The 26584-nt window shown below is 37.0% G+C and overlaps 1 protein-coding gene across 4 annotated transcripts; it reads right to left on the reverse strand.

The window, feature by feature from the left end:
• Positions 1–381: 381 nt before the first annotated feature.
• SLCO4C1 (solute carrier organic anion transporter family member 4C1) lies at positions 382–25370 on the reverse strand. 4 transcript variants are annotated; one of them, XM_015849476.3, is made up of 14 exons: positions 24989–25370; positions 19929–20192; positions 14165–14359; positions 11764–11860; positions 11347–11468; positions 10345–10460; positions 9899–10043; positions 8021–8216; positions 7229–7382; positions 5285–5472; positions 3211–3275; positions 2139–2276; positions 995–1098; positions 382–828 (listed from the first exon to the last, which is right to left on the reverse strand). In XM_015849476.3, exons 1-14 carry the CDS (start codon positions 25212–25214, stop codon positions 760–762), a joined length of 2079 nt encoding a protein of 692 aa, XP_015704962.2. In that variant the 5' UTR covers positions 25215–25370; the 3' UTR covers positions 382–759. The 4 variants fall into 4 exon arrangements, 3 of the variants coding, with proteins under 3 accessions (XP_015704962.2, XP_085385826.1, XP_032297273.2); XM_032441382.2 differs by lacking the exon at positions 382–828 and having other exon boundaries at positions 842–1098; XR_014939704.1 differs by lacking the exons at positions 382–828; positions 5285–5472.
• Positions 25371–26584: the final 1214 nt, after the last annotated feature.

Here is a 26584-nt window from a genome sequence, read left to right on the forward strand (position 1 = left end):
AGTGATTGGACTCAACCAGAGAAAACAGGTATACATAGCTACATAAAACTGGCACGCATCATCAGCACAAGAGAAGGCTGGTTTATATTAACTAAAACAAGAACACAAGAATAACTTGCTCACCAAAATAATCCAGCCAATATTGAATATTTCAGTAGTGGGCAGTGAAGTTTAATATTTGATACCAGTGGCTAAGTCACATCTGGTGCACTAAGCAAGAACAGTTTTAACAGAGGACAGCACACAGGTGAAGAGCAACAACCAAAGACACATTTTTCTACTTTTGCTTCTTGCATACCTATTTTCTGCCATTTTTCAGCATTTCTTTGAGTTGAGAAGTCTAGGATTCAGTCACACAGAAATAACATGCATACAAAAAAGTTGTAAGGAAGCAGATTTTATTTTCAAAGTTTTATAGAAAAAAAAAAATTATGCCTAAAGAAAGGAGCTTGACAGCATCTTCCCATACAGATTTCAAATAGATATTAAGGCACTTAAATAACATTTTGCTGTCACAAATGCAGCTTCTTATAATAGTTTACAGTTCTCTACAAATACTTATATGTGAACATACACCATTAAAGTAACATGCAAAAATATTTAAAACACGTTCATACTTGCACATCCCCGGGTATATCTACACTCAAAATTCATATTTAACATACTAGCGCACATTCAAATAATCCCCATCTTAAGCGTTGACAGTTTATCCTTCAATGCACCAGGTTCCACATACATGGCTCACAGTCAGTCTCCAGTTCAGGTTATCTGTTGCGTTGGTCTTATGTCGTTTTGGTTTTTTTGGAGGGAGCATGGGAGGTGGGGAATCTGGGGAAGAACAGATTAGAATATTCTACCATGTTTCATTCAAGTTATAAATTAAATATTAAAAATGAGGCTAGAAATTTAATGGTCTCTCTCAAATATACACAGCAGAGTTTACTCCTAGCTTGTTTTGAAAATAGCTCCCAATTTATGCACATATAGCAGATACCATTTCTGAATCCTCTCGTGGGAGAGCTGGTCTTGGTTGTGGAGGCTTATAGAAAAACACTGCCATGACCACAAAGATGACTGTGATGCTTTTGCACGCCGCACCTAAATGCAAAGAATAGAAGAGTCCTTGTTGCAGTCACCTTTGATAGTGAGACAAGAGTATTTCAGCCATTTATTGTTTCACACATTGAAACATTGTCAGATTTTAAATATATTGAAATTCATAATAGAATAGACTGACTCAAAGAGCAAGTAAAGCTAATCTTCCAACTGACTTTAGAGAGCTTATCTGCCTGCTGGTTCTTGCCTGCATCAGCAGCTACTACTCTTACTTCAGTTCTTTATTTCTTCACCACATCATAGCCTGAATTGCAAGTCTTCCTTACTTCTTGCTTCACTACTGTTCTTTGTTGTGTCAGTACTCTTTGCCACAAATTAGAACTGGTCATGACAAGGATTCTCCCTCAGTTACCTTGTAAAAGGTCATTCAGTTTATCCATCAAAGGCACTGAGTGGTGTGGATGGGATCATAGTCTACCACTGAAATACATCCACATGCAAGAGATCCTGACATTTCATGTTGTGACTCCTGATTTTTCAGCTTGAAGATTAGTACTAGCAGTTTATTCATTCTACATATCACAGCCACTAGAAGGTATGACAACTGCATTTTAAAAATCACAGCCTGCCTTCCCTCCTCCAGATATGTGCATCTTACACACACAAAAAGTAACTGCCTGTTAAAGAATTTAGGAAATTTTTTTGCTAGTATTCAGAGATGTTAACTGAATTCATAAGTTAACTGAATGAAAAGAAATGGAATATAACAGAAGTTCTTTAGACCTTAAGCTATCAACAAACCACAATAGGTAAGACTGAAATGTATGCCAATCACTCAAAATTCAGAAGAGAAGAATTGTTTTCTCTTCTAGGCCATTCTTAAAAGTCACTCACTTAGGATCTTGCTCCTTCTCCCAGTATTTTGCTTTCATTATTTAGGAAGAACAAAATTTATTGTTATTGCTGTTGTCTTAACTGCTAATCAAAAAATAGTTTAAGGCTGTGTTAAAAAAGCTCCCATGCAGTAGTCAAGGTAGCTAAGATCAGTGTATCAATGTATTTAGTATGAAGAAGTTACTTACTTATGCTCATCAAAAGATATGCCATTTTTTCATTGTCATAAACCCAACAGGCTCCTTTAGTTTTACATTCATTGATATCCCACAGAGAACAACTGCTATCTATTGCAAAACCAAATAAAATTGGTCCAGGAACAGTACCTAAAAAAACAAAAGAAAAAAAACATAGCAACACAGTAGAATTTTTGAAGGGTTTCTACAACACTTAACGTTATATCCTACTTAATTTCTGCCTGAGATTATGTTTATTTTTGTTATACTTCATTAGTAGAATAACCTGGCTTCCTGGCGTTTCAATGTGTGTGCCAAAACAGCACTCACATTAACAGACAAATGATCTCAAAAAATGGCTGCAGTACTAAGTCATTATACACAGACCTCGCCAGCAACTAAGCCTTGACTCAGCCTTGTATTATGTACACCACTTGCAGTGTCCAAGACAAAAAAATGACCTTAAAACAAGCAGTTCAGAGAATACCTACATTTAGTGACTTTTTTTTTTTAAATTGAAATTGATTTACCTATCCAGTTATTTCTATTTAGAATTATAGTAAATTTCCACATGAAGGCTGAACAATTAACAGTTTATGTGTAATTTTATAGTTTCAGTAATCCAAAAGGATTTGAAAGGGAAAAGAACACTCCATAAGTCCCCTTTAAAAATATAACAGCACATGCAGCAGTAACCTTACTGGTTAAGACTGTCACCTTCTTGTGACTGTAGAACTTCATGTGTTAGATATATGAAGCTGTTTTCCATACCATAGCTTCTAAATAGGATCTCCACTGGAGAATACAACATTTTCCAGTACTGGGAGAAGTGAGAGAGGGTGCCTTTTGCAGGAAGAATTATAGTTACCTATGACAGCAGGGAAAGCTAACATGAACACACATGACCTATTCAGAGAAGAATTTGACTTGTGATAGCACCTGCCTTCTAACAAGTGTATTCCCTAAGCCAAGGAGACACTACTACAAGCCCCACTGGAAGTTTCTTAATGCATCATTAAGTCTAGAAAATAGTCTTAGAGAAGCAAGTTATTCAGAGACAGGAGTTTCAGCAAGAGTGTTATACCTAGTAGTCGTAGAAACACTGACTGCACTCCAAGAGCAAATGAGCGCTGCTTATCTGGCACACATCTGTAATGAAGAGTTACAAGAAAACAGTTGTTTTTTGTTTTTTTTTTAACTGATTATTTTTCCAGCTATACTTCTCACTAAAGAAGCTTTATCTTACTGTATTATTTTAGCCTGCTAACTGCAGACAATTTTAGAAATCCAGTGCACAAAACAAATAAGAATTTTAACAGCTGTTTTCACAAAAGAATAGATACAACTCCTATGGGTTATTAAGTAATTGTACATCAAACCATGTTTAAGAGAACAAGTAAAATCCCAGCTTACTAGCAGTGCTTTGATATACTGTCAAACATTTCCTCCCCTTCCCCCCCCAACACAGAACAACCAAGGATTAAAGGACAGTGCTAGTATGCTATCCTGAGCTATTATTCTTGAAGAAGCAATATATTAGTAGAGATGGCTTCAGCACAACACTCACAACACAGTACAACTTTATATGTAATTGTCCCACTTCACAGGGAATCAGTTCTGGCCTATCTCACAAATTAGTATACTTATGCAACACTAGAAGAATTTACCTCCTACCCATTGCTTTCAGATATTTCCCTAGGTGCAAATTATTTCATCTTCATCACATTTTAAAGACAGTATATAAATATTAAATGCAACCTACTCTATGTCATTCATGCAATTTTGTTTCTGTAGTGTTTTCTTTACCTGTACTAAATATATTGAAGTACTTCATCCAATATGAGCAGTGGAAGCCACCTGTTAGCATTCCCCTACCCATAAAGGCAATTAGAGGTAGGAGAACAAGCAGTCTTATGGTGTAGATGTTTTTTTTTGTTGTTGCTGTTGTTTTTTTTTCCTAGCACTAGAATACTGTCATGAACACACAGGTTTACATTTCAGTGTGTACAGAATAGGCTTGCTGAAGAGATACATATAAGAATATTCTCAAGCACTTTAACTCACATTGATTGAGCACTTTAAATTTGTTCATGATCACTGGAACTGTTCTGTAATACTCAAAAATTATCTCACAGTTTCTGATTAAGAGTATGAAGATTCCAAATTCAAAGTGTTATTATTCAAAATTACCTAAATAAAATTGTCAGCTCAGTTCTGAAGACTGCACAGCATTTCACAATGATATGCCCACAGACTAACATGACAAACTCTTAAGGCCAGGTGGACACCACCCCTTAACAGAGACTATTTCAAACTACTTTTGCAGTATCATTGCCCATCCCCACTATCCAGAAAGTTGGCAAAAAAAACAAAACCAAACAAACAAAAAAAACCCCAAATTTAACAGCCACCACACTTAGCCCTCTCTTCACATATCACATATGAAATGCAAGTATGTCTACAGAACAAATACATTTTCTCCTGTGAAATATTCGAAATACAAGTCAAATCGAGTAAAACATCTCTACCTTCACACACACACACACACCAAGGAAAATAAATCAAGTTTGCATGCAAGACAGCCAAGACAACAAGTAACAGCCACATACATGCTGTCACATTTTATATTAACTACCACAGAGTCCCAACATGACAAAATTAATATGATAGCAAAGGTAGTCTACAGTTCCTGGCAAAACACAATTTTGCATGCCAGAACTGAACTGAGGCAGAAGGAATAAGAATTAAGTGGATAATGACTGATTGTTATTTTCTTGGTACAACTTGAAGTCCTGTAATTAGCCATACAGAGAGTAGTTTTTGGATGAAAGAAACATTCAACATGGCAAATTTATTCCTTGCTCTTTTGACCCCAGCAGTCAAATGAATGCTGCCATGAAACAGTGAGCTTTGTGCTTCTATTTTTTCTACAACAAGGAAAGATTATTTTTACTGATTCAAACAGTACCTACTTAATGATAACGAACAGTGGCACAACTATCTCTCCTTTAAGTACTGCCTGCTTTATGCACAAAATACCACAAAAGGAAACCCTTTGCACATTAGGTTGAACCCAAACTACATTCCAAAATTAAAGGGTTTCACTGATCTGAGTCTTCACTTAAATGTAACCCTTCTCTAACACCCAGAAAACATACCTGAGAACGGCCACAGTAGATGGAGTAACAGCCATAAATGTAAAAATGACAGCAAGAAAGAAAAAGATCAGAAATAAAGTTAAATTTTTGCATCGTGTTGGACATTTCCCAGATACAGCTTCAAAGTGAAAGTCTTCTGAAACGTTTTCTCTCCTCGGCTTCCCAATACAGGAACAGTTGTGGTAAGTCTACAAATAATTTATAAAACAAACTGAGTAGATGTCGTAGTATGGTAGTTATTGTGTGTCTGCACCCTAGTGAATGCAAGAAAAAGCCTTGACTTTACAGTGTGGGAAGCAGTCTACTTCCTTAGTACCATACAGTGTAACCCTGATTTTTTAAAATTGATTTTTCAGAATTTGACTAATCCAATGATCACCTGACCCATAATTACATTAGGTTTTGTAATCAAAAACAGTGATAGTCTCTATTTTGTGTGCAGAAAATTTTGAGGTTCAAACAGAAAAAGCTTAAAATAAAGAGATTCTAGAGTCAGAGGCACAGATATGAAAAACCACTATGTTATACACAAACACCAGCAGAATAAACAATGCAAAGCTGTCTTTCACACTCAAATCCTATCACAAATCTTTGAAGATTTTTTAAAAACACATTATTTTGGAAACTATGTTGTCTTCATATAAATCACCTCTTCAAAAGAAACCTAACACCATACAGAATTTCAGGGGTTGGATGAAGTGCTCCTTTCTTTCCCCAGATGAAACTAGTTTCTCTTGCCAAGAAAAGTTTCATGACAGAAGAAAGAATATCCAAAAGCAGCAGTTCTTAGAGCAGAATATATCTAACATGGTTCTCAAAAGCTGTTTTCATTAGGTTAACTACTGGTAGCTGCTTTGTTTTTTAACCAAAGCTGCTGATTATTTCCATACAATTAAAAAATTTTACTCCAAGCAATTTTAATTACAAAAATGCTGTCTCTTAAATAAGGTTTGTTCTTCAGATTCAAAGCTACTTATGTCACTGTTTCCTCCAGTTTTTCTTCAAGTTTGGTAGTACAAATACAGTAATATAGCAACAGAACAATTGGGATAAATGCAAGAGTCCACATTCTCTGCAGAGCTGTCAGCAAGTCCCATTTCACATGGCTTTACACTTTTTGCTATAAACAAACTGGTTTTCACCATAGGCTGCACTTGACAGGAAGAGAGACGAAATCTACTCTTGAAGACTTAAGCAGGACAGAACAGAATTGATGTTTGGCTGCTATTTTAAGGATGTGATCAAATTGAATAGTTTTAAGCTCTTTATTTATATTCATTCTAGTAGGTTTTGTTGTTGTTGTATTGTTTTTTTTTCCCCCAAGAGAAAAATAACAGCAAAATCTGAACTTTCCACTGAAAAAATGTCAAAACACCCTCATCCTGTTCTGATATAAGTCCCCAGACAGTCCCCTAGTTCAGCTTGCCTACATTTAAGACTTTTCTTCCTACACTCCCACAGCCCTGCTCAAGCATTCCCTTGCTGAAAGCAGATAATAATCAGCCACTTTTGTGACTTACTACATTCATGGCATTCAGAATATGCTAGAGAAAAATCATTTTCCAGGACTTGACTCTCCAAACACACAGAAGCCGACTGCCATGCATAAAATAAATGTTACATGATGCTTTAAGATACTGGGTAAGAACTGCAGCTTAATGTCAAGGCAGCTGCTGATTTCTACTTTTGTGTCCAACTCAATATATCAAACCTGGATTTGCTTTGAATTTTCAGCAGTAGGAGGCCTAGTATAAGTAACATTTGCAATAAGACACTAGGCAAATAAGAAACATATCAGCATACACCCTACTTACAAGTAAATGCTCCCAATTCACATTAGATTTCCCTGTAGTAACCATCACTTTAGAGACCTTACTTTCCACACAGAACATATTTTGTATGAAACAAACAGGTTAGGACAACTACTTGCATATTATGAAGCACCTTTTTCTTGTTAATAAGTTTATACGATGCACATCCTGCAAAACATGAAGAAAAGTACTGGACTTCATCTCTGCCACAGACAGGGTAGTATCTGGAGCTGGAGCATCTGCAGTTAGCATTGCATGGTGCTGTTAAGTTACGTAGCATGCCTGTTCTGAAATAATAATAGTTTTAAACTAATTTAAAAAACAGCAGACACGTAAATAAGTCATACATTATTCATAGGAGAAAAAGTCTCAATATTTAGTTCAATAAGACTTATGCACATAATTGCTCAAAAATAAAGCAATTTCTAGTAGACACAACTCTAGAAGTAATTCTTATTTATTCTGTAAGTAGTTATTTTGTGTTATTATTTCCACAGATTTTTTCAATTTAGAAACAGATAAAGAAAGATTTGTATGTCAATCCAATTCCGCTTTTTTTTTTTTTTTTTTAGTTTCTTTCTCCCTCCCACATACATACACATTTCAATTTCTTTAATTTATAGTTTTAAGAAACAATGCAGCAAGATTAGAAGTCACTAACGTAACCACTTACATCTGGAACTGCACCCTCCTACTTAACTTCAGTCAAGCAGACTTGTCTGCTCAGAGAACTGAGAAGCTGCACATATATCATTGTTTTCTTCATCATCTATTTCATAGACCCCAACAACAAGGTTTTGAGTTTTGTAAAACTGTTCTGTTTTCATACATCAAGGTAAAATTATGACTTTAAGATTCTGTACTCTATAATGTAGTTTTCTTACTTTAAAACATTAACACCAAAAATACATCAAAATATATTTACCCATTATATGTTTCGGAAACGCCAGCAAAAGGTTCATTCCCACATTTAGCAACTAAAAAGGTGGTGTTTAACAGGAAGGCAACTGAACAAGTGCCTATTATGAACTTGATTATATTTTTGCAATCCATTTTGTACTTGGATACCAAGATGCCACTTATGACTTGGCCCAGCGCTGCTGCTGGAACTAATACAAGCCCTAGAGGAAAACAAGAAAGCAGCAATTATACAGATATGCAAAACATAGTAAGTGAAGTAATTCAGAGAGCAATTTCATGTTACGTAATAAATAAATAAATAAAATCATAACAGATATGGGTTGCATCCTATGATGTAGAGTAAAACATTTAATAGTTTCTGTGAAAGCAATTTATTCTGCCTTTGTATTATCTGTATTCTTCCCAGAAGTTCAGGTTCACAGGGTAATCTATAGATGTACAAAACTGAAGCTCAATAAAGCAAACAAAGATTACTTAGGGGAACTTCATTTGGGGCAGGAATCTCGGAATACCACCAGTCTGCTTTATGAAAATATTACTCCATGGCTTCTCAGCATTTTTTCATATCTATGTTCTTTATTCCAAATCTGTACTATGAACTTTTAAAAAATAGAACATGGTCTCTGTTGTACAGAAGACAGAAAAAGATACAATGAAGCATCTACAGAAACTAAAAAATAAAGTTCTCAGAGAGCACTGACCTAGATAGGTCAGTTTTGCTGTCACAATCTAAACAGATTTACCTCTACACACTATTAGAACTTCAGAAAGATAACTGAAGGTTTTCATATAAACTCCAATAAAACAGAGTTCAAAGGCATAACTTGAACTGACATGGGACTCTTAGAGACTTGAGGTACAGTTGCAGAGCTGTACAGACACAGATGCACACAGTGAAAGGCTCGAAGTGTAACACTCAAGACTACCTTGCTCTTAGTTCATTTAAGTCCGGCTTTGAACATGACCATAGGCATTTCTTCAAAACTCTACATCTAATTAATGCTACAAATATCAAACTCAAATTAATATAGATAGAACAGGGAAAAATTAAATTAAAAATTTTTCACCTCATTACTGCTGATGACAGTTTAACAATTGAGTATATATTCCAGTGCATTTCTACTGGAAACTTGCTGATAACTTTGCTCTGAAGCAATGATGCCAAATAATAACAGCACTAGCTGTCTAGAATTACCTAGAGGACTAAGTCATTGAGACTTAGGGGAAAAAGAGAACTTCAACTACCATATGCTTATACTGCAGCACTATGTAGCTGAAGTATTTTAGCAAGGCGTTCCAGAACTACAAAGCTGGCCATAATGCAAGTATCTCTTGGCTTGTCTGCCTTGATCTGGCTGCTCTCCTTGGGAAAAAAACAAAAACAACAACAAAAAAAAACTACATCAGGCTTCCTCATGCAATCCTACCTAGTGCAGCTTTTCCATCAGTTTCATAGCCTTCCTTTTTCTACCTATTACTTCTGCCTATAACAGAAATAAGAGGGACTACAGCTTCATGCTCCTTTAGCAGATTTTAAACACAGAAAATTAAATTCCATTCATCAAAAATAGAGGAATAAGATTGCCACCAGTGTACAAATTTCTCATTCCAATTTACTATAAATTTACTGAACATACAAACAACTTTGCGCCCTTGGTAAATTAAGAACTTGGGTTCTTAAACAGGCAGGCATAAACAGCTTAAAATATGTTCCTGCTGTTTAAAAAAAATAATAAATAAAGAAGTTGTTTTCATACAAACAACTTCTCAAAAATCTTAGACAACACAAGATAAACTATATTAGACCTCAGCTATAACACAGTAAAAGTGTTAAAGATTTAAAAAAGAAACAAACAATAAAAAGCAAAAAAAAACACATTACCTCCAAGAGTTGCTGAATAACTTGATGTCATTCCAAACTGATTTTCTATAAATTTTGGTAGGAATGTGGCAAAGCCAGTGGCAACTAAAGCTTCTGAGGTACTGGCTAGTATTAGACTCATAAGCACGGGATTCTTCAACAAAATCTGTGGAGAAAAGTTAGTGTATTTTCCTGAGCCTTATTTCACCATTCCACAATCACCATATAAACTAGATGTCACTTTATTTTCAAGCAGACACTTTCACGCAGAACTTCACAAATATGCTGTTCATGTTAGCAATCAAAAGCATCAGAAAAATGTAATATGCTTTATTTCTCAGTGACACTGTAATCTTCTGTCATAACACTGTGAGAATGGAATTACCTCTCTAAACATTCATTTAACACCTGAAAATGAATCTCATTCTCAGAATATATCAGTTTTAGTAAATTCTACATTTTCTTACCAGGAGAGCAATAGGAAAGTCTTTAAAACTTTTTCCAATATTCTTTGTTTCAACAAGTGCCTCACTTCCATCATTATGGGTTTCAGAGACTTTTTCTGCCTGTATTTTTGCTGTTCCTACAGCAAAAAGGGAATATTTGTTGACAAAGATGTTGAGTAATAGTGCTCAAGACTTAAAGCAAGAAGAAGTATTACAATAAATGCTTCCTTTCTACCATAAGACTAATTGGATATCTCTATTGACCTGTACCAAGAGGATAATAATTTCTTGCTGTGAAAAAACTTTAACTGAAGGAATCATACTTCCCTTTGATAGCCTTGGCTGTAATAAGAGATTAGCAATGATATAATAAGAATTATACATTCTTATTCCATTCTCTGTTTTAATAATCCTTACATTCTGCCTGGTTCACTACTTCATTTTTCCTTTCTTTCAACATAAGTCATGGAAAGTTTCTTCAGATGCTCTTCCAAGCAACTACTAGATAATATCTGAATGAGCACAAAATGTATTAAAGACATTCTTTTAAGACTGCTTCACAATACCTGTATTCATATTCTACCCATAGCTCTAACGCAACAGTCAAAGAAAATAATGGACGAGTTCAGTCAGTAGGACTTCCTTATGATTTCTGTTGATAAGCAAGCATTTTTACTTAAATACAGTTCTGTGTGCACCAAGTTGAAAGCATCTTTCAAATTCTGACCATCATTTTCCATATTCTACGTGTTTCCAATTCTACTGTACATCTTTCTTTCCACTAGTACTTTCAAGATCCTTCCCCTGCCTAATCCCCCTTGTTTTAAAGGCTGAATAGTAATAAATACCGTTTTACTTCAATAAGGCTTGGACTATTACACAGTTAACTGAGAAAAAAAGAATCAGAGGAATCAGCCTCTGAGCCCAGCTCTCTATATCCTGAAGATAGAAAGAGATCTCTCTTACAAAGTAGCTCTCATTCCCATTTAAGAAAAGAATTTAAAAAACAAATAAAAAAATTACCCGGCAAGTATTTTGGAAAGCATGAAAATGGTATTATCAGAAACCAAATTGCAAAAAAGCATACAAGGAATCCTATCCACCATGCTCCAAGCCAGCGTGGGTCATCTCGGTCCATCTGTGCACTGAAAAAATAATTTGGGAAGAACTGATGAACTCAAGTCACTGATTTCAGATGTCAGTGAAATATTCTTTTTTCTAAAAAATAGATGAGACTAAAGGTCCTTGAACATTGTCACTTTCTTTTCTGTGTGTATTGAAATGTATTGTTTACCTGTTAAAATACAAAGCACACTCATGATCAGTATTTTCATGCAAAAAAAAAACCCACACCATTTATCTTCCTCATGTGAAGAAGAGTCAAAGATTTTAATAAGAATTATTAGCCAATCAAAATAGAAACTAGAAGACTCATCTTGCCTTTCTGGGATCTTGATATCAATGTAAATATTAAGTAGCTGTGCTCCTAAGACATAGCCAAAAGCAGGCCCAAGCAATGACATGGCATAGCCAATTCCTGGAAGAGAAAATACATCATTTACCATCTATTTTTAGGTTCCTTTTAAGGAAATTCCTTAGCTCAACTTTAGACCAAATCGTTTCTGTAATTCAACCCTTTCTTTCAGCATCATTACTTAAGGTACAGTGTGTAGGAGAAAATGTTCATACCTTTACCTCAACACAGAAATTTGCAGCTCTCACTAAAGCTACATCTCGGAGGCTTAACATATCAATACTTCACTTGCACTATTTATGTACATCATTAGACCACCTTTAGCACATCCTGTCCTGCAATCAAAAGCTACCTTGCATAAAAGTTTCTTAACTGCAGTTATTACAAGCATCAGTTGCTAGAAACATATGCATGCTGTCTTTAAGAACCTACATACTTTGATCTTCAATTGAGTACAGACTTTTTTTTAGACTTTTTTTTTCTTTTTTAATTGACAAGATGACAATACAGGTTTCCATTACAAGTTTCTGACAGGAAGAATATCTGCCACTGGAGGACTCACTTTAAATTCCTGATGCAAGCCTCTGGCAGTTAGGTAAAAAACACTAAAGCTGTAGTTGTAACAATATCCTACTGAAGAGCAGTCGTAAGTCTACATTCCTTTTGTGTTAGTACAAGCTTTTATTGATGTCACAATAGTCTCTCTGGCGTATCAGACACTTTCTGTGGCACTTTAACATCATTGGCAGAAGAACTCTCTCTACTACTAGTTGAAAGACTGTTCACAAACTAAAGCTGTCAAAATAAGACATGCATCCTTACTGCCAAAGATCTGTGATTTTCACCCATGTTAAAGAATCTAAACTTCTAGGATTTTTCCAGTGTCTGTTTTATGAGTATCTGCATGACTTCATTCTCTTAAGACAGCAAGAAATAGTAGCAGGGGAAAGTGGAAAAGAACACTGACAGACCAGAAAGTTAGAATAAACATGCATTCGATGAATCCTAAATTTACCTCTATTTTAGTTATAACAACAAGCTCATAGGAACCATCTAAGTTAAGTTCACATTCATCTTACAGAACTTCAAACTTTTAAGATCCTTATTTCCTCCTGCAAAGTATTCAGCTTAAACTATCATTTGGAAATTTTTAAAAGTCCCGTGGCTTTAGATTTAAATGCCTCAGCTGAGCAAGGTAAGAAGTCTTTACAAAATATCCCCATTTTCAAAAAGAATGAAAATATCAGCTTCTGAATTACTGACTTCCAGACTAAGGTGCTGCAGTTATTTATAGGCATTAAGAGCAACTTAAGGGTGGTTTGTTTTCTTCCTGCCTTGAACAAGCCTTCTTGTATCAAAAAATATAATTTATTTTTCATCTTCAATACAGTGTATTAACGTTAAAATATATATATATATATTACAGGCTTAATGTAGCTACCTGTCCACTCATTGTAATTCCTCCAGTTTTTATTTTATCAAGTAGAATACACTGTTCTGCTACATTCAGCAGGTATCAAAGGACTGCAAATGAATCAGGTTTATCATGCTGTCAATTATGCTTTAAGCCACTACACTAATCTCTTGACGTGATTCTCCTGAGTTTTCAGGACCCTTATTGAACCCCTAATCATACTAACAGTACTATCTCTGCTCTATTTATTTCACTATCCTCAGAAAACATGCAAGCCTTAACTGACAGTAAAGAAAAACAAAATTAAAAGCTGTCTGTTATTTAACATAAATAACTAGACAATTTGTTAGCAGAAGATGAGGTGGCTTGTCTGGAACAGTCAAGCAAGAGGTGCATGCAAGTAGATAAAGACCTCAATGATTTCCCCCTAAGAGAAAAGATTGAAAACACTATGAAGTTTTATTCTTTAGATTTCTATCTGTAGAACTATTATCTGCATTACCATGTAATCCCTTTACTTTCAAATAAGTCAGGAATAAATATCAATAGTATGCTTAAGTGCCATATTTGTATGTACCTAGAAGACTGCACTGATCACACAATGTTCATAAGAACCCCTGTATACATAGGGCTGCCAACCTGTAAGAGTGCTAATTGGTATGGGTAAGGGCCAGATACTGGCAGTAGACATCTTGCCTGAGCTTATGTTTATATGAAGGCTATATTAACCAATTTCAGTTAATGAGATGACAAAACAGCAGCAGGAGAGGGACACAAAGTTTCGTACCCTGCAAAATTACTACTGAAAATACTTTATACTTACAGCAGCACTTTATGCACATTAGCAAACAATTATGAAAGATGAGCCTGAGGTCAATACATAAAACAATTCATTGGATACTGTAATCAGTGGTCTCCCCAGACAATGTATTATAAACAGATTTAAAACTTACCTATATAAAGAGAAGATTTGTGCTTTGGAACACTATCATCAATAAAAGCAGTCCCCAAAGTATATAGTGGAGTTCCTCCAACTCCCAACAGCAGCTGCCCCAGTATAAAAATATAGAGATAACTGAAAAGTGAAGACTTTGTGCTGGCACTGCAAGTGGAATTAGTAGAGCTGGCTCCTGAGATTTGACAAGTATCTGAGGATATAAACAAAATTTTAAAGACATATTACCTAGCTCGTCACAACTGAAGAACATGCATTTATGTCATTTTTATATATTCTACGTATACATATTATGAGTGCATACATTCCTTACTGTTACACCTAGGCTCCATTCTAGTTTTCACACCTACCCTGTCCAATGCATTACTGTGCTAACCCTCAGTTACATAATACCCTCTTACAGAAATATCATCACCGCAAACAAAAACAGACTTTTGTTTCCTTACCAATAAGAAAATATGGATGAAATAACCTTATTAAACATTTCAACCTTTTGACCAACTGTACACACACACACAAAAAAGTTAAATTGTTACTCAACAGTTTAGGGAGCTCTGCTAGGAAACAGACACTTCAGTTCGGTTTGCCTTACAGAGGAGCACTAGCAACAGCCTCCATTCTTAGCAGAGAAACACAGTGGCCTGAACAGCAAGAGGAAAGTCAGACTACTAGAGAACAAACTGCCATAGTCAGAGTTATAAACAAAACAAACAGAACACCCTCACACACAGAAGTTTTACAACACAAACCACCACAACAAGGAAGTAGAGCAGAATGCATCTGCTCTGCTCCTGTATGTCTGTGTGTGGAGAGAGAATTAAAAAAAAAAGACATGAAGACAGTATGTTTTCTCTTTTCTTTCCCCTTCCTATCACCACACTTTCAGTAACAGACAATCCCAACGGACAAGATCAAAAGAAGAGCATGTTTCTTTCTTTCCAAGCTTCTCCACAGAAGAATGTACAACCTTGAGGATAAAAATAAACCCGTCATTTTGGTGAAAACAAACCATACTGAGAAAACATGAAAACCACTTCTGAGTCAGGTAAGTTCACTGACAAATGCTTTGGGCTCACAAAACATAACACATGAGAAAAATCCTGCCACTCAGCTTTTTTTAAAAATAAAAAAATAAAAAATAGAAGGCTGACCAACATTGTCATAAATGCATTCTTGGCTTTTATCGTTCCTTTCTACAGATGCAGCAGCTCCATAGCAGGAGTAGAGTTGTCATGTACCACATATCAGGTACACCAGTGCTATTGCACACCCAGTAGCCAATGCTGAATCATTAAATATTCACTTCAAGGGGAGTTAATAACATTTAAAATCTTTTCCATCAGGAACAAGCCTCATTTTAGTGTTTCACTGAAGCCACATGTGGTATGTTCTAATATTCTCAAAAGACCCTAAAGTGTATTTTCCACTTATTGTCAACCTATTTTCTTTACAATTTGTCTGTAAAGATCAATACTGAGGTCTTACATCCAGTTAACTTTTTACTGTTTATATGCACAGCATCTAAAGTTATCTATTGCAAGACAGCATATCCTACTACTTTCTGCTAACATACACATTTGCACACAGCATATAGAGATTATCTACAGTTATTTAAATGCTAATTAGGCAAGTCTAAACCAGCATTTAACTACTTATTTAATTCGTACATATAGTTTAATATACCTATAATCCTTTTCTTTGCATCACCCACTAGACTTACTGATTTCTAGCTAAGCAAACATACATGCACTTACTGACTGGAGTCATGGACTCCATATTCCATTTCAAGAAACATTCTCTAAAGAGTATTCAGTAATGAAACAAACTATGACAAGACTAGTTTAACCCAGGGTCAAAATTGTCATCAAATGACAACTTACTACCTTTTCTTCAGCAATTCTAATCATCCCCCTCTTCTCCTACTAGTATTAGGTCTTGAACAGTCAAATAGTCTGGTAGTGCACCACAGCTTAAATCTAACCTGGATTAGTTCCACAGTCTTATGATCTCTATGGGAAAGAAAGCACTGGCTTTACATGATCACAAAAGTCTAACATGAGATAAGCCAAGCTCTGGTAGAAGTTTAGATGGGTGACTAACCAATTCTATCCACCTTTTATTTTGTTCTTCCTTCTGAAAACCACTGGATTAATTGTTTGAAGGGCAGAACTGCTTTAATGACAATATTATCTCAAATAGTCAGTAATTACATACCTCTTTCCATTCTTTACCTCAACATGCCTATCTGAATCCAAGTTATGCAAAGGATAAGTATTCCCAAAGACTTAATGCTAATGCAGCATGCTAGCCAAGAAGGCAGAGCTGTGACATGCTTTAGCAATTACTTTAATTAGAAATAACACAGGTCAAGACTAGCTTTACTCACATCTCACACTGGATGTGGCTGGCTTTTTTTGTGTAGGATTTTACTTTTTTAGTACTTTAAAAAATGAGATGTGAAGAAATACAAGAATAGATTGGTTTCTGTTCCCTCTTAAGCTTAAAAAAATTTGCCTGTCCTGTAGGTTTTGCATGGGGAAGATTGTTTCAAGGAATATTAAGAATTCTGGGACAAATTCTTAGTTTCTATGAACAGATGTTCTGTAACTCTGTAATATATAAGTTGTATAGAGAAATATACCAGAATTGTGTAAAGAACAGTAGCTCTATCCGTTATCTGACTTATCTGATGGTCTGTTCAGAGAAGAAAACCAACAGGAAATCCACAGGCATGCCAATGGTAAAGAAAGAAAACAGTCAAATTAGAGGCTGGCATCTCACACATTCAACTTATTCCATAGCCTTCTTACACATTTTAAATGTGTCTCCTTCACTGTTTAATTTGTTCTCTATAAATACCAGGAAAACAGACCGATTATTGCCCATTTTCATTTATGTTAAGCCACACCACATGCACTTAAATAGTAGAAATTTGTCAATAAGCAAAATATTTCTTTTTCTAAAGATACACAACAGAAGGGATTTTAATATATATATATATTTTTTTTTTTTTAAAAAAAGGGTTCTATGGAATAATTCAGGTTGCTGGAGACATCTGGAGGTTTACTCCAGCCTCCCAACCCAGTGTCAACCCTGACACCACATTAAACTGTTCAGAACTCAGCTCAGAAGCTGTTGAGGAGCCCTAAGGACAGAGACTGTCATGTTTTCCAGTGCTTGACTACTCTCACAGTAAGATTCATCCTTCTGCAAAGCGAGGATCTACATTTTCCATTTTGCATGAAAGTCACCTTGTACAAACTTAGTCATTTCAATAGGAATTAAGACAAATGTAAGAGATACGTTGCTTATAACACCATTTCAAATGTGTGTGTGGTTTTTTTTTTTTGTTTTTTTTTTTTTTACAGCCTTCTGAACACTCTCAGTAATCAAATAATTGTTGAATTATAAAAAACCCCACTAGATGGAGCTCCTGACTCCAAATATCTGAGCTAGTTCAGAAGACACTATGACAATTTAAAGATCCTAAACATGTCATCATAACAAAACAGATGATACCTACATCACAGTTTTGAGTTTCAAGAATTTTTGGAGACAAGACCAAAGTGTTTTAGTGGTTGTTTTTTTGAGGGTTTTTTTTTTGTTTTGTTTTTGTTGTTTTTTTTTTTTTTTTGTAAACAGACAGTCTGTTGGTTAGCTACTCATTAAGTAAGACACTGATTTAGCTATTTTTACACAGTGATATTACAAAAATATTTTCAACGGAATAGTTCTGAGTAAGTAAACATGCTATCCTACAAAGAAGTACACAGACACCTCAGGATAAAAAAGTAACTTCCAGGAACTCTATAGGACTTTAATTCTTAGATTAGGTAATAAATTAATTTACCTGGTGGTCAAGAAACGTTATACTGAACTGTGCTTTAATGTCACAGTCTGGGTGAAGCTCAATGTATTTACAAATAGATTAACAGAAATAATCAAGTAAAAAACTAGGTGGTGCAAAGTACCAAGTAGGTGTTAACAAAAAATAGACTGCAAAACTTCTAAGTTGCACTCAGAAATTGAGTTCATTCCCAATATGCTGTCTTCAAAATTCTCTTCCAAATGATAAGCAACAAGAAAAGCTTGGTGTGTGTGTGGTGCTATTAAGTTTTACAACTAAATGCGTAGCTGAGATACTTCCTAATCAGAACGAGCCAAACCAGACATCCGATAAAATCACGTACTCTGGTTAACTTCACTGTGAAAGGATGCCGCTGCTGTACAATACCTGTAAATTGCTTTGTGTCTGCCATAATATGTGTATTCCTGAATTCTATAGCCATTTGTCTTCAAAAGTGTTTTGTTAAAGTCAGCTTAGACCCTTAAACCTGCTCATTGTCACAGCACAAGTATTTGCACTACAACTGTCAAGAAAGAAGTATGAATTCAGTTAGTTTTACAGGGCCACGAGGAAAAAAGCACACACAACACATGAAGCTTTCTACACAGCTTCTGGATTTCAAAATTCCATACAAGCCCTAATAAGGCATCAACTCCTACAGCATCTTCACTAGCAGATGAAATGGCAGATGTACTGACAAAACAGGAACAGACGCAGATACCAATCAAAACTGGCAGTAAGGGTAAGAAACCAGCTGCAATAGTTTGCTATCTTCCTTCAACACTCTTGTGCTGCCAGTATCTCATTGCAAAAGAAAACAAAGCTACAAACAAGTCAGAACTTCCTTTAGATTGAGTTCAGCTTCCCTTACATACTGGAGAGTTTTGAGAGTAATAAATATTAATTGCAAAGCATTGAGTATGTAGTATAGCCAGAAGCATGTAACCCTTATAGCAGCAACAAGCTTAATGTGTAATCATCTGTTGAAACTTTTTCATTTGGCTCTATTCAGTTAAAAGCTAGATTAACTTCTGCCTCAGGCCCTCATTTATTCAATGGGGAACAGTAATTTACTTAAGTTATTCAACTAATAGTCAACATCTTGACAGCTCATGGAAGCGTGTGGCATCATGTGATTAACACTTGAAAAATATAAATGGGAACCAGCAGCTGGAAGTCTGAGAACATTCCACCAGATTGCTTAATAGCTACTGAGTTTTTTAGTTAACATATTAATATACTTAGTCACTAAAGAATTTTGCTTAAGCAATGCAATAACAATTAAGATAACCATGAAAAATTAAGTCATCCTTCTTTAAAATATCTGTATGTTTCCCTGTTGCTCACAGGTGTGCCACTAGCAGATGGCATTAAATACACAGCACTCAAAGTCTTGAGTTATGAGGAAAGTTCTATAAGACATCCAAGTTGGATACTGCCACAATTTCAATACTGCTTTGTTCCACACAGTTCAGTATTGCATGTTTCTTCTTTACTTAAACAAGCAAACATACAAAAAAAAAAAACACAAAAACCCACAAAACATCAACACCACAAGTTTAATCAGCATTTTGGACAAACCTAGTGAAACTTCTTAATTAATTACTAAACATACCTCTACAGTATATAATAATTCAAAATCTAGCAGAATTAGAACTTGTAGCAACCTTTCAACAGACAGTAAGTCTCACAGCATTCCTTTGACATTTATTCCCCATCACTGACCTAACCTGGTACTTATTCATCAGTAACAATGCAGATCCTTTTTTACTCTGAGTGAATTTTGATTGCATTCATGAATACCAACAAAAACCATCAACAAAAATTAACTAGGCTGCCCCAAATTAAGAGTTGCACCAAGTTGCAACAAAGAATAATGAAAAACAAAACTATATTCTCAGAAGAATAAACTTACCTTCAACTTTAGCTCCATAATGATATTTTCCACTACTGAAGTGTGGTAAGGAAAATACAAGTGAGCCCAATCCTAGCATAAAAGCCGAGAAAGCCAAACATCGTGGTTTGTGCAGCCTTTCTCCAAAGAAAGATACAAAGAGTGACAATACACAAAAAGAAATGTCATAGCTTGCAGATATCAAGCCAGCAAGGGAGCTGCTCAACTCATAACGCTTCTCAATTGTTGTGATACTGATGTTTATCAGGCCATTTACCACAATGCCTACAAGAAAACAAAAACAGAAATATAATTAATAAAAGATACTTAATTCCATGGGATTGAAAAGACAAACTTAACATCATCTAGCGGAAAGCTAACAATTAATATGTTAACAAAGCTACATTTTAAGTTATTTATTAACTATTAAATCCAAGCATATACTGGATTCATGTGTTGCCAACCTACAGCCAGCCAAGCTGCACAGAATCTATACAGTTTTGCTCTGTCCTGTGGCGAAAGATTTAACACTCAGGTACTCAGTACAGCAAAATATCATACCCTTTGGTCTGCTAATGTTATTAAGATTACAAACTCAGTTTGAATTGCAGATTTCAAACAAAATGTATTTCAGTTTCAAAAAAAATAAAATAAAAAAAGTAGTTTGTATTCTCATGCAAATCACAAACTTCACTAAGATTGAACAGAGTTATTTAATACTAGATACATATTCTAAATATGCATATCAAATAGATACTATTTACTCCCTGTCACCACAGAAGAAATATATAAGGCTTTTGAACAGACATCTTAACCTATAACATTAAAAATATAGATAAAGATTTAAAGACATTGCACCTGTTTCAGAGCAACTGAAGTGATTTACTTGTAACTGACAAAAATGTTTGCCCTCTGAATCTTTTTCTTTCATGTAGAAGTATGAAATGACCTGGAAAAACAAAGGCCTCACAAAAAGCTGCTATGCTTAGGCAGTGACAAAAATGAAGTACAAAAAACAAATAAATAAATAAACAAACACAGCCAAAAGCATAAGTTACATTAGCTGTGGTTTCCAGTGCAAGCTGGTTATTAGTACTAGACTAAATTTCTTATCCAGACATGTATTCTGCTTCTGTATGAGGAAGTAGTTAAATGCCCATACATTTACTATAGCTGCCTCAAAAATAACATTCTGCTACTAGTCAGACATGTAACTATGCTTCATAATATTGTAAACTAACTACACAATACTCTAAACCATGCCTGTAATAAAACAAATACTGTAGGAAAATGTTAGGGGGTCTCCCAATCACAGAGGCAAATGAGATCAAAAGTCTGTGAGCACCTCTTACAGCACAAGCCCTACTGTTATCCCTCCTGTTTCTAAGAACTCAAACATGATTCTCTCCTGCCATTCCAGGAACAGCACTGGAGGACTAATGGCTGGGGACAGCAATGGATTTAAGATTGTTGAAAACTATCAAGAGATGCAACTACACAAAGCTCAACTTCAGCAGACCTTCTTACAGCCTACAACATATCAAAAAAACACTGATTAACCAGCTGGGTTTTTAACCAGAAGAATTCCCACCATTACTTTACCTTTTGTCACAATCTTGATTACCCTACTACTGTCACTTCATTAAAGATAATAATTTCACCTGTCACTTCAGCCACTACACTCAAACTTATACCAGACAAACAGCAGTACTCAGGTGTGCCTCAATGTCATTATTTAATTCTTTGGCAGCTTAATTCTTTCTCCCTAGAGGAGCAGTGACCAAAGAACAATAGTAGCATGAAGGAATGAACAAACAAGTTCTCCTACTTGCAGAGCACTATGAGCACTTGCTACAGCTTTAAAATATTCACATGAAGGAGGTGAACTACTCTACAAGTTGATTACTGAATAAGAAGACATTGTCCATTGCTTGTAGTTTACCAGTTAATTTTAATTTACATCCATTAAAAAAACAAACAAAACAAACAAACAAACAAAAAAAAACAACTATAATGCAATTCTACTGGATAATTAGATTCATCTGTGAAAATGCAGATGTAACAAATGGCAGCTAAACTTCTCCAATGCCGTCATCTGGTGATTAACCAATAAAGTTTCTTCAGGAAAGGAGGAACCTAGCTGATCTATCTGAAAAACAAGGGCATCTCAGCAGTTGAATACTAGAAAAGAAATTATGTTTTAACTGATCTCATCCAAAACTTGACTGTTTTCCCACATAAGTTAGAAGCTTAAGTACAGTGTGAACTGATGCACAAAATCCAAATTACTCATAAACGAATGTCATTTGCTCCAACAAAATAAGAAGGAAAGAAGTGCATTTTTCCCTTATCCATTTACCAAAAAGTTCTTAACAGGTGTTCTATATATCACGTATTTAAGGCGATGGTTTGCAAATACCAAATTAAATTAAAATAAAAGGTCTTTCCAGGGACAAAACTAATGAGGGTATGAAGTATTCATGTTAACTTAAGTGTTCAGCCAGATTAGCCCGGAACAGTTTCAAAGACTAGATCCAATCATTTGTTGAAAAGAAACACTACTGACATAAGCAATAAACAATCTATCTTGTGTTCAAAAAAGTGAGATAACTTTTACCTTGCTTACTACTGCAAATATGAACTGTAGCATATCAAGTTACTGTATTACAAGATGTGGTCATATTTATGCAATTCAAGTGCCATACAGAAATCAGGCATTAGTCATGTAAGCGCGTTCTACGCAAAGAAGAGTTTTCTACACTGGAAATACAGGTTTTACCTGTACTTGAAACAAAAACAGACAGAAATGAAGACTTAAATTTCACCTCAAATCTTCCAAGAAGCTGAAATACAGGAAATCAGCTGCTACTAGGAGAAAGTAACCTAAAAATAGATGCCTTTGGTTACGCACACACTGCCGGGAAACTACCCCTACTGTGTTCACTCTGTCTGTAAATATAAGAGTGTTAAAGATTACTCCACTATTCTTCAGCACACCAGGGCATAAACTAGAGGTACATTAGCACTAAATTATCTTGTAGATACATTTTATCATCCTTGGTGATTATTTCCATAATTTGGAGGATAAATGAAATAATTCAAATACAAAGTAAAATAATACTTCAGCAACACTAAGTAGGATTTTGAAGATACCTAAACCCTTCAACTGCAGCACCAGAACATTTCTGCAAAGTGTAACATATTACACTGAATTTCTTGTCAGTTAATTCTTATTCTCTGCATCTGAAAAGAAGTTACAGTATCAGTCCCCAGTGACCAATATCCTTTTTTTTATTTGCAGAAAAGTCCAGATAGCACATCTTTAAGCACACCACAGAGTCTATAGTTACCAAACTTTCATTAGCTTTCAAAGAAAGTTCAGAGCTTGCTTACATTAAGCCCCAAAATCTAGACTAGATAAGACGAGTAACCCTCCGAGGTCTGCCATATCTCTAGTTAAGTAACAAAGCTAAGATATATGCATTAAAGAACACCATACAGCATATTAAGAGATTCTTAAGAGACACGGGCTTTATGACCAAACCTATTACTAGTAAGAGATCAAATTCAAGTCATATAGAAATTCATTCAGCCAAGCAAACAGTTAGCACTAACTAAATTTTAAGAAACACTGTTTTAACAAATTGAAGTGCTGGAAGAAGTAAAGATGCTCTTCAGTACAGCATAACCTGAAACTTTTCAATTATAGTTTCAGGCCATTTTTAGTTTCCTACCCCTATTCTTCTCAAGTCTTTGACAATTCAGTTACCACTGCAGTCCATTCTGTAATAAGTCTTTCCACTCTTCCCTTTCTCTTTACTGTTAGAGAAAAAAATTTGAGCTATGGAGTGACAACTGTAACTACAACCACCTCCTGGCCCTACCAACAATAGCACAGCCATTCAAATACTGGCAAACAAAAGCTGCTTCTGCCCCAAATTCTCTAAATGCTTCTTTTCTAACCCAAAATACATATGCTAAGGAAAGACTAGATTCAGAGCAAGCTGAAATCAAAATCTGATAAAGCCCTGAGAGACACTTGAGCAACATATATGAGCAACAGGCAGCTCTGTAATTTATGAGTGTCCCCAGCTCAGCTTTCTCAAGACCATCCTGGTTACTTCCACTTGACTCCACACAGGAAAATTCACATTTATGTCCTGTTTGCCTTCAGTACTGGCTACTTGCTGTCTCAGCAAAAGACCTGCACACATCAAGTGCCTCAAAGCTCATTAGTGTTGCACATATTTATAGCTTTTTTTTTCCCCACCCAAGAGACGCAACCTTCTTTTCCAGCTATTCCAATAAAGTTCAAGGGTTCTGTAGTATATGAATCAAATGGTTCTATTGGACAGATTAAGATCTCAGCTTTACTAGCCTCAGGTTTACAAATTTGGTATGCCAACACTACCTTTTCCCCTCAGCTGTCATTCCAACTTGCTAAGCCTAAAGCTCACTGAAGGCCCAACAAGTCTTGTTCCCAAATACAAAAAGGATGGATGAGCACACCTGAACTAAATAACAAAGTAAAAGCAAGCTAAACATCACCTTCCCAAAAAGCCGAGCTGCTAGCTGGGTGGCAGACTGACTGGGATCCACAGAACAAAAATCTCATTTATGAAAGCCATCCTAAACACCCAAGGTCCCACGCAGCCATGCCAAGGGATTTTTATTAATTAGCAGGCAGGTAACAAAGCACACAGGTAGTGCACTCCAGTTTTGTCTATCAGTGTACATAGGCAATTTGCTAAGTTTCAGCCTGTTAAGAACATTACTTCCCTGTGAATGACTGGGAAGACATACAGTAGTCAAGAGCTGATAGGATCATGGACTCAGTGGTACTCAGAGGTTGACGGAAATAAAAAGGAGGAAAGAAAAATAAGAACAGAGTCAAGTATGTTGAGTAACACTGTACGGTCAGCTTCCCCATTCAGACGTCGGGCGTTCACTTCCCCACCGCTCAGCATCACGATCGGACCCCGGCACCTCGGGGAGCTGATGCACCGCCTCTCCCGGCTTCCGCCCCAGCCCTGCTCCCCGCCGATCCGGGGAAGGGAAGCACCTGCGGCGGGGCGGGTTACCTTGGAAGATAGCCAGCATGCTGTAGGCAGTCAGGTAGCCCTTCGGGTTGTTGCAGAGCTGCAGAACCTCAGGGGTGCAACGACCCCAGCCGCAGGGCCCCTCCTCGGCCGCCACCGACGAAGCCTCGGCAGCGGCACCTGCCCCGGCAGGGCTCGCACGTCGCCGACCGAAGTCAGGGGTAGGGGGCTCGAACGCCACATTCTCGATACCGTCGTCGCCCTTCATCGCACCGCTGAGTCCTGCCCCGGGCCGCAACGCTCCCCCAAATACCGGGAGGGCGGCCCGCCCCGCCGGGGGGCAGGTAGCGGTGCCTTCCCCTCCTCCCGGGGCGGGGGGCCGCGCCCTGCCCTGCCCTGCGCGGGCCGCTCGGTGCTGTGCCCCGGGCTCACTGCCGCCCCCCACAGCCTCACGTCGGTAGTTGCTGCCTCCCGGACGGGATCTGCCCGGCGGCCGTTGCCAGCAGCAGCACGCGAGGCGGCGGCCCAGTCCCGCCCCGTCCCGCGGGGGCTCCGTCCGTTGCCCGCCGCGCTGTCCCTGAAGGACGGGGAGCACCGTGAGGCGGCGCGCGGAGCTGGGAGCTGGGAGCTGGGAGCTGAGAGCTAAGCCGGGCCGTGAACCCGGGGCGCGGCTCGGGCTGGGCTCGGTTTCGGTTCCTTTGTCCCCACGCCGCCCGGCGCGAGGCAGGGAGAAGCTCGGAACCCCGGCTGCGGGGAATGGAAGTCACAGACGGTGACCCGGAGAAAGGTCTCGTGAGCGCGCTTCACCGGGACCGAGCTCTGCAAAGCGTCCTTTAACACAGCTGGGAAAAGTGGAAACTATGTTTTTCCAGATACGGTCCTTTCCAGCATTAGGTAAGAGCGTTAGCACACATCCTGGATGTGGAAACCCATTTACAGCGAGACCTGCTGTTGGCAAATGTCATTTTTAGACGGTATTATTTCCCTGATGTACAGTGGAGTTTCCAGTTGCCAGTCTCAGAACCAGCCGAACTGCTGCAGGCACAGCCCTGGGGCTCTGTCGGGTGCACCACGCAGTGCTGGTCTGTGCCTACAGAGGGAATTAATTCACTGACCTGTACAAGAACAGCCTGGAAGGAGTCCAGGGATCAATTAGCCACCACCAGCAGCAGTAACTGAGGGCTGTACGGGTTTGTCCTGCAGAGTCCTTCCTCTTCAAGAGTGCACTGCAGTTTAGAGACAAGTGAAACGTGGCTGAACTTGGAGATGTCAGCAGTGGCTTTAGCTGTGCCACCCTAGACCTAACCCTAACCCTTCTCCTGAATTCCCACCTGCCCTTCTTTCCTCTGGTGTCATTGCTCGTCAGAGGCAAGCACTCATTTTCAGGCATTCATTAAGAACTTATGTGAAGATTGCCCTCTGAAAGTAAATAAATAAATAGATGGATAGGTAGATAAAACCCACCACATTGTTTTGCATTTCATTGATTTTTTTTTCTTTAATTAAAATAAAACTTGAAATAGTATCCTGAACTTCACTGGAGTGCTGAAGTAGTAAGAATAATCCAGTATATTGCTAAATAATTATAGAATCATAGATTGTTCAGGTTGGAAAAGACCTTAAAGATCATCAAGTCCA

This window comes from Coturnix japonica, chromosome Z (genome assembly GCF_054131305.1).
Source record: "Coturnix japonica strain WE chromosome Z, WE-NBRP24, whole genome shotgun sequence".
NCBI lineage: Eukaryota > Metazoa > Chordata > Aves > Galliformes > Phasianidae > Coturnix > Coturnix japonica.